Source organism: Bos javanicus, chromosome 13 (assembly GCF_032452875.1).
Source record: "Bos javanicus breed banteng chromosome 13, ARS-OSU_banteng_1.0, whole genome shotgun sequence".
Classification (NCBI taxonomy): domain Eukaryota; kingdom Metazoa; phylum Chordata; class Mammalia; order Artiodactyla; family Bovidae; genus Bos; species Bos javanicus.
In genome coordinates, this window is record NC_083880.1 from 64,759,901 (window position 1) to 64,768,340 (window position 8,440).

The 8,440-nt window shown below is 54.8% G+C and overlaps 1 protein-coding gene across 1 annotated transcript in view; it reads right to left on the reverse strand.

The window, feature by feature from the left end:
* Positions 1-1,474: 1,474 nt before the first annotated feature.
* The window catches only part of LOC133259662 (fer-1-like protein 4), a 48,348-nt gene continuing 41,382 nt past the window's right edge, over positions 1,475-8,440 (reverse strand). Inside the window, 10 exon segments of the mRNA XM_061437438.1 lie at positions 1,475-1,829; positions 1,942-2,042; positions 2,146-2,423; positions 3,075-3,316; positions 3,556-3,654; positions 4,762-4,847; positions 5,345-5,505; positions 6,084-6,238; positions 6,663-6,833; positions 7,014-7,141. Coding sequence (XP_061293422.1) covers positions 1,637-1,829; positions 1,942-2,042; positions 2,146-2,423; positions 3,075-3,316; positions 3,556-3,654; positions 4,762-4,847; positions 5,345-5,505; positions 6,084-6,238; positions 6,663-6,833; positions 7,014-7,141 — 1,614 coding nt within the window. The 3' untranslated portion in view covers positions 1,475-1,636.

Below are 8,440 nucleotides of genomic sequence, written 5' to 3' on the forward strand. Positions count from 1 at the left end.
GCCCCATGTGGACATCCCCAGCTTATTATTATTCAAACCAGACTGATGTCCACTCCACAGCCCTGTCGTCAGTCCTCCCACTGTGGTCTTCGGGCTTTTTGGGTTCAGCCCCAGGGCTAAGATGGAACTTTCCAGGATGAGCTTCAAGTCACCGGAGCTCCCAAGCTTGTGAGTTTCCGACCCTATTGGTTACGGGTCCTGGGTGCAGGCTGGGACTTGCCCCACTAGTGGTGGCTAAAGCTGGGGCCCCTCCCTGCCACCCTGGGCACAGTCACCTGATCCTCTCCTGCTTAATGACCCTGCTCCGTGCCAAGCCCCTCCTGGCTCCTGGTGTCCAAGGGGGGTCCAGCCAGGTCCTTTGCAATTCCCTGGGTGGACACAGAACTGAAAAACAGGGAGGGAAGGTAGTGGTGCTGCCAGGGCCAGCATTAGACCTTGGCTCTGGGCCTCGTCAGGGCTTTTCATCAGAGCCCTTCAGACGTGTGGGGAACCAGTCGTAAGACCTCACTACTGCACAGCCTAGGGAACCAGGGATTTTAAAAGCTGGGGAGTTTCAGTGTAAGACAGTAGAGGGGGGAGAAACAAAGTAGAGCAATGGCCAGAATACTTCTTGAAGCAGACGGACATGAGACCCAGCTCTGACTTGGCCACTTGCGAGCTGTGACCTTGGACGTGTTATTGATGGGCACTTGTCTATAAATTGTGGATGATGTTGTCAACTTCAGTGAGTCCTGTTTTTTTGGTCACCCAGGAACCATTTCTCCTATTAACAGTATCCTGGGTTTCCTCTGGGCACCTCCCTGCCCACCCCGTCAGCTTGTGTGATTTTTGAGGAGGGTTGATTTCCCACCTAAGCTCCAGGAGAGGGCCTCAGTCAGCATGCCCCATCCCTGCTGGCCCCAGTGACCCAGAACAAGCCAGGCTCCACCAGGACTAGGAAATCTCTCCTCCTGGACGTGAAGATGGGGAGAGTCGGGTTGCTGCAGCCATCCTATACTTCCAGGGACAGACCATCTTCGTAAATGAGCTTCCCCTGAGAACAGCAGCGCCAGGCTCAGAGGCAGAGAACCAGTCTCAGTGACATTGTCTGAACCCTGTGACCAACAGCGCCTGAAACCCACCACATCCTGGGAATTAACACCGTGGAAGCCACAACAGTCCCTTTTTGCTTCAGCTAGCTTGGGTTGGGATTTCTGTCACTTGGAACCAAGTGTCCTGAGTGACCTGCCTACTCTCACGGTTACAAGTTCATGAAGCACACCGAGGGTTTAGCTGTCATGGAGCAGCAGCAGCCACTGGCAGGGCAGGGGGGCTGCTCAGGGGGCCTGACCCCTCAGTGGCCAGGCCTCCTCAGCAGGGAACCTCCCCTGGGTCCTATTCCTCCTGGCAGTAGGGCCATGTGGGCAGCACCGCCCCCATCCTGTGTATTAGTCCAGTGACCCCCAACACCCAAGGTCACCCAGGAACACCTCTATTCTCTGCCCCGAGCGTTATTTATTATCTGCCGTGGGTGTGCAGGTAACAAGAGTGGATTCCCTGGAAGGTTTGGGCAGAGGAAACAGGGCAACTCCAGGATGGCTCCTGTTGGTGGGAAGGAGGCCAGAGCTGGCATTACGGGATGAGTGTCCACGGTGAGTTAGGGGCGGTGGAGGGGGCGGAAGATGACCTGGCTGATCTGCCCGGGCATGGTATAAAAGACGAGGAGGAGGAAGACAGTGATCAGTGCCAGCAGCAGCAGCAGCACCAAGATGCGCCAGTACCGGCACCAGATGAAGAAGACGAAGGTCTTCAGCGGGTTCACAAACCAGTTGAAGGAGGTTTTGGGGCGGCTGTCAGGGAGCAGGTGGTGTCAGATGAGGAGGAAACCCTCGCCTGTCTACACCACCGCCACCCCCGCCCCCTACCCCGGATCTGGCCCCGCCTCCTGTGCCCCCCACTCACTTGGGCTTCTCCAAGGGCTCAGGATCCTTGCGCCCCTTCCCCACTGGCCGTTTCTCAGCCTCCTCCACAGTCAGCAGCTCAAATTCTGCCTCAACCTTTCCCTGGAAAAGAAGGGACAGAAGCCAAGTTCTTGGGTGGCCTCAGGCCGACCCTCGACCCTCGACCCCCGACCCTCCCACCCCTCCCACCCCCATTCCTGCCCACCGTGAGGAGGTAGACGTTGCCTCCTGAGTCCGAGAACTCTAAGTCTTCCCGCCGGCCTTTCCTCTTCTTCCTCCTCTTCTTGCCGGTCTGAGCCTCCCGCTGTTCCTGCTCCTCGTCCTCCGGCTCCCGCAGCTTCACTACCAGCCACCAGCCCCGCAAGCGGTGGCAGTGAAACAAGTTACACCTGGGTGCGGCCCCGTCCCGGGCCAGCCGCACGGAGCAGAGCTCGGGGCCCCGGGCCCCTCGCACCATGTCCAGTAGCTGCAGCTCCAGGGATCCTGCAAGTCCAGAGCGCTCCGGGTTAGGCAGGAGCAGGTCTGTCTGAGCCAACCTCCTATCCCTGAGAGTGACTCCAAGGAAAGCAGAGCCCAGAGCTAGAAAGTGACTGATGCCTGACCGAATCCCTGGAGACGGAAGGCAAGGCATGTAGAGTTAGAATGGCAGTCCAGTGGTTAAGACTGCACTCCCAGTGCAGGGGCCCCAGGTCCAATCCCTGGTCAAGGAACTAGATCCCGATGCTGCAACAAAAGTCCCAGGCGTGGCAACTATGACACCTCCCGAAGACACATTTTTTAAGAAGCTAGGATGTAGTGGTCAGGCCACAGCTATGCACCACACACCGCAGCCCAAATGTCAGCGGGTTGTCCTATGGGACAAGGCACAGCAGGGACTAACAGCTGTGGGGCCAGAGTAACCTGAGCTCAGGTCAAATGAGAGGATTGAATTGGAGACTGGGTGGGAATGGAGGTTATGATGCTCAGAGCTGAATAAACTCAATAAATTATTAGGCCAGAAAGCAAAAATTGGTGACTTGGATCTGAAATCCAGGATTCAGGGTTGGTTAGAGTAGGGAAACCAGGGGCCAAGGGCGGGGCAATGAGGGCAGAAATGGGAGCTAGGATGGAGGTGGGAGGACAGCTCAGCAGTACGGAGGAAGTCGTTGGCGGAGATGCGGTCATAGCCCCAGACCTGCAGGACCAGCACAGCCGGCTGCCGGAATTCGGCGTCTTCCAGGGCAAAGGGTCCAGGGCGGCGCCGGACGCTCACCTCGCGCTCCGTGCGCAGGTACTCAAAGCGGAACACGAAGCGCCAGTTGAAGTTGCCCTCCCCAGTCAGAGAGTTGAAGTGAACGTCTGTCTCCTGCTTGTCGTGCTCCAGCCCCTTCACCCAGCTGGGACCGGGGGAAAGGTGCAGGCCAAGAGGGTGGGCATGCGCGCAGGGCCGAGTCCAGAATCGGCTCCTCACCCAGCATGCCCGTCCGCTCACCCTCAGGTCGGTCCCTCCACCCAGCTCCGGGCGCCATCAAGGGCCCAGAGGACAGGCAGGGCTCTGGCTCAGCCCAGGACCCAAGGCCCTGTTCGCAGTCACCTCAGTACACAGCCATGCGCCCAGCTCGGCCTGCATGCCTACCTTTTCACATAGATGTCACTCGACATGTCTCCAGTGAGAGGGTTCACGTCATCCAGAACTACATCCTCCGTGTTCCAGATGATGACTCAGAGCTCATAGCTGAGGGATGTATTGGGGGGAGGGTTTTCAGACTCTCGAGAGGGGTCTTGGGAGGAGCTGCAGGAAGGACCTGGGCAGGGCCACTGACACTCAGCAACCGGAGTGTGCCTAGCCAGGTGATCAGATGTCCGTGGTCCCTTGAAGGGGCAGCCCCAGGTATCACTGACCACCCCAGCCACTGCAGTTGGCACCAGGAATGGTCTGCTGACCCACGCTGGGTCAATGAGATTTTTCCCTCCCATAAATTTGGAATCAAGACCCTGAAAACATGAGTCCCAAAGCATCAGACGTAGATCTGGAGCTACCACAAGCTTAAGTGCTGTGCAAGCGGAGAGAGCCAGTCTGCAGAGAAACACTAAGTGGGGATGAGAGCATGAAGCCCCTAAGGGACAGAGGAGGGGCTGTGACATTCTTGATCCTACCCCAGGTAGCCCTGTCCTGGGCTGTCAAATGGTTTCATCTGTTGTTTTGCCCAGTGTTAATTTCCCCTCATTTGTCGACAGCACCTTGATTTTCTGTGGGTGACCCTACCCCCACTACTGTCCACTGTGTCATACTGGTGGGTCTGTCACCTAGGGGACATCACCCAGGACTGACCAATCAGTGTATTACAGCCCCCTGATCACAGTGATTGGTTCAGGAATCACCATTTGACCTAAGCTGGTCCAATGATAGTTAGCCCAAGACACTTGCTCTAACTGGGAAAGAGGTGTTTATTTTTCTGCTCAAGTAGTCTGGTTGGTAAGATATAAGCTTGCGCTGTTAAAAGTCACTTGACTCCAGACTGCGAAAGCTTCCATGAGACTGACACCAAGGAAAGCAGAGCCCAGAGGCAGGAAGTGACAGATTGCTGATGAAATCTGAAGTGCACACACTCCCCACTCAGACCAGCTTAGGTCAGAAGGTAGTTAACTGGTACTTGGACTCTCTTCAGTTTCAAGTGTCACCCAACTCACAGTGGCTTATGAAAAAAAAAAAGAAAAAGAAAAGAATAATGGCTCGCCTACCTGAAGCCTGGGTCAGCTCTGCCTGCTTCACCAGGGGCCCTTGTCCAGGCTGGCCAAGATGTCCCCGCCCCATGGGAGGAGGGGCCAGGACTCCTCTTACCTGATTGGCTGCCGAGGCTTGATGTCAACTGGGGATGGGTCAGGCACATCTCTGGGGAAGATGTCAATCCACATGTGAAGAGACCCCTGGGGGCACAGGACTGGGCTGAAGGGTCTTCCGGGGGTCCCACCTCCCCTAAGAGCCCTGGGGCCGGAGGTTGTGCCTTGCCCCAGGTGGAAAGGAGAGCTGGAGTCAGGGGGGTAGATCCTGGGGGATGAGGATGAAGGCAGGGTCTGAACTGGGGATTCCAGGGTTGAGGTTAGACTGGGGGTTCAGAGATGAGGCCCTGGAAGTGGAAGGCTGAGATCAAAAGTGAGATACAGTGTTTCCAGGTCCAGATCCTAGAAATCTGGGGTAGAGGTCAGGTTGGGAGTGCCACATCTGAGCCTTGGTAGGCCAGGGCTGGGACTCCTTCAGAACCAGAGTCTGGGGTGAGGGGAGGGGGTCCAGGATGGAAGTCCAAGACTGGAATGGGGACAGTGGGGACCAGGATCAAGAGCCAGAGTCAGAAGTGGCCGTGCCCAGGTCCAGGACCAGGTGGGAGTCCTGGGGCTCTGGGGATGCGCCCTGAGCCCTCCTTTACCTGCAGCAGCCCTGGGCTGCGGGGATGGTAGAGGGGCCGTGTTTCTACGTGCTCAGGTACCAGCTGGATCCCAAACCCTGGCATCTCCTGCCAGTGCCGCAGTACCAGTAATGCCTGGGCCTCCTCAGAGACATCCTTTGCCGCCTTGGAGCCCCTGATACCTACAACAAGAGGTTCATGAGCTTGGGTTCCACACAGTTCCCAACTCTGCTCCCTCCTTCCCACCACCACCACCCCCACCCCCTGCCCTCAATAGACGCTCTGGGCTGAGGCAACTGCTATACTGGACAAACCCATTTCCTGGAAGGGCATGTCCACAATGCATAGAAAGTGGCGGATGCTGCTGTAACAACTTTTGCCAATGAAAAGCCAGCAGTAGGGGGACAGTGGGATTGGAGGGGCTGTGGCCTTTGTGCAAACCTTGTTTAGAGTACAGACCACTGGCCATGTATGAAGCACAAGCTAAATTCTGCACCGTATTGTATATTGCATGGGACTCCTGTGTCCTCAATTAGCTAAGGCTCTGAGGGGTTCACTAGGGCTCCCCGGAGATCTCACACTCACCAACAAAGACCATTTTCTCTCCACTATTGTCCTTACTCAGCCAAACTCACCTCCTCTGCTTGCAGAGGGAGGTGGGATCTTTGGGGACACATTAGGCTGATCATCAGTGGCCTCCCCCATACCTTGCTCTACCATCTTGCCCGCTCTGGATTGTCCAACAGAGAGAGACTGGTACCTGAGGGCAGGGTCTCTGGCGGTGTCAGAAAGAGTTTGCTGCCCACTTTGACAGCCTCGACTTGATATTCAGGTGGGGGGAGGCCACAGCGTTGGCATAGCCCCGCCAGGATCTGTGAAGGCCGGAATGCATCACGCCAGGCATTGTACCCATCCCTGTGGGCGGAGATGGAAGGTGCCTCAGTTGGATCCAGCACGTAAACATAGTTGGGCACAGGGGCAGGGATGGGGGCCCTTGAGGACTTAGGATTCAGGTTCATAACTCCCTGGAGAACAGGTTAGTCCTCGCTTACAGTAATGGCGAAAATCAAGTATGCATGCCAAATGCTCCTATGAAAGAGATACTGATATTATTACCCCCATTTTGCAGATGAGGAAACTGAAGCTCAAGGAAGTCAAGTGACTTATTAGTTACAGATCCCAACTCCCAAGCCCATTTCTTGACCAATAAGCTATAATGTCTTGGTCGCAGGGGAGTCCCCTGCTATGAAATTAAAGGATCTGGACCTTCAGGTGGGATGTGAACTTTAAAGTCTTTGGTCAGACTTAGAATGACTCCCGAGGGCCCTGTGGGACTCACATGTCATACTGGGACGCCAGCCCACAGTTCGCCCTGTGGTGGCTATAGAATCGGTTTTCCAAATCAATGTGGGTCTCTCCGATGAGGTCATCAGAACCCACGAGGTCATGATCATACACAGCTACGGTCAGCTCAGGCTCAGCAGGGAGAGAAATGCTGAGTTCCAGGACCCTGGCAAGGAGAGAGCACAGCTGAGAACACCTCCACACCCTGGGGATGGTCCTGCGGGGGAAGGGGTGGACTCAGCACCCCTGTCCATTCCCCCACCATCACTACTAGCTGCCTGAGTGAGAGTCACAGGGCCAGATGGCAAAGTTACTCCCCATCCCCAAGCCCAGGGCCCAGCCTCACTCTCCAAAGATGGGATTCAGCTGCTTGGGGATGTATCGTTCCTTGGTGTCCAGCCGCTCCCGGCCAGCGCTCACCACCACACAGGGGTCTGCCTTGCCATTGGGGTCTGCAGGAGCCAGGTTGGTAGCCTAGGGAGACAGTACGGGGTGGAAATGAGAGAAACGTCAAAACCCAAGGTTGCCCTTGCTGGGCCTACTCTCCCATTTAGTAAAAACAGAAAGTTACCACAGAAAATTCTTCCACTGCAAGATGTTAGCTGAGAGGTTGGATGAGGTGACTTACTTTCTTTTAACTTAATTATTGAAATACAGTAATTACTGTCATACAAATAGGTATAACAGGAATATAATGAAGGCTGCCCTGGTGGTCCAGTGGTTAAGAATCCACCTGACAATGCAGGGGACACGGATTCAATTCCTGGTCCATGAAGACTCCATGTGTCAAGGGGCAACTGAGCCTGTGCACCACAACTGACCTTGCACTCTGGAGCCCACAAGCCTCAACTGAGAAGCCACTGCAATGAGAAGCCAACACACTGCAACTAGTGAGGAGCCCCTGCTTGCCACAACTAGAGGAAGCCTGTGTGCAGCAACGAAGACCCAGTGCAGCCATAAATAAATAAACTTAAAATATATATATAATGAAACAAAATACATGGAAACATGTATAGTCAGTTCAGTCGCTCAGTTGTATGTGACTCTTTGCGACCCCATGGGCTGCAGCACACCAGGCCTCCCCGCTGCTGCTGCTGCTAAGTTGCTTCAGTTGTGTCTGACTCTGTGAGACCCCATAGACGGCAGCCCACCAGGCTCCTCTGTCCCTGAGATTCTCCAGGCAAGAACACTGGAATGGGTTGCCATTTCCTTCTCCAATGCGTGAAAGTGAAAAGTGAAAGTGAAATCGCTCAGTCGTGTCCCACTCTTTGCAACCCCATGGACTACAGCCTACCAGGCTCCTCCGCCCATGGGATTTTCCAGGCAAGAGTACTGGAGTGGGGTGCCATTGCCTTCTCCAGCCAGGCCTCCCTGTCCATCACCAACTCCTGGAGCCTTCTCAAACTCACGTGCATCAAGTCAGTGATGCCATACAACCATCTCCTCTTCTGTTGTCCCCTTCTCCTCCTGCCTTCAATCTTTCCCAGCATCAGGGTCTTTTCTAGTGAGTTAGTCCTTCGCATCAGGTGGCCAAAATATTGAAGTTTCAGCTTCAGTATTAGTCCTTCCAATGAATATTCAGGACTGATTTCCTTTAGGATGGACTGGTTTGATCTCCTTGTAGTCCAAGGGACTCTCAAGAGTCTTCTCCAACACCATAGTTCAAAAGCATCAATTTTTCAGTGCTCAGCTTTCTTTATAGTCCAACTCTCACATTCATACATGACTATTGGAAAAAACCATAGCTTTGTCTAGACGGACTTTTGTTAGCAA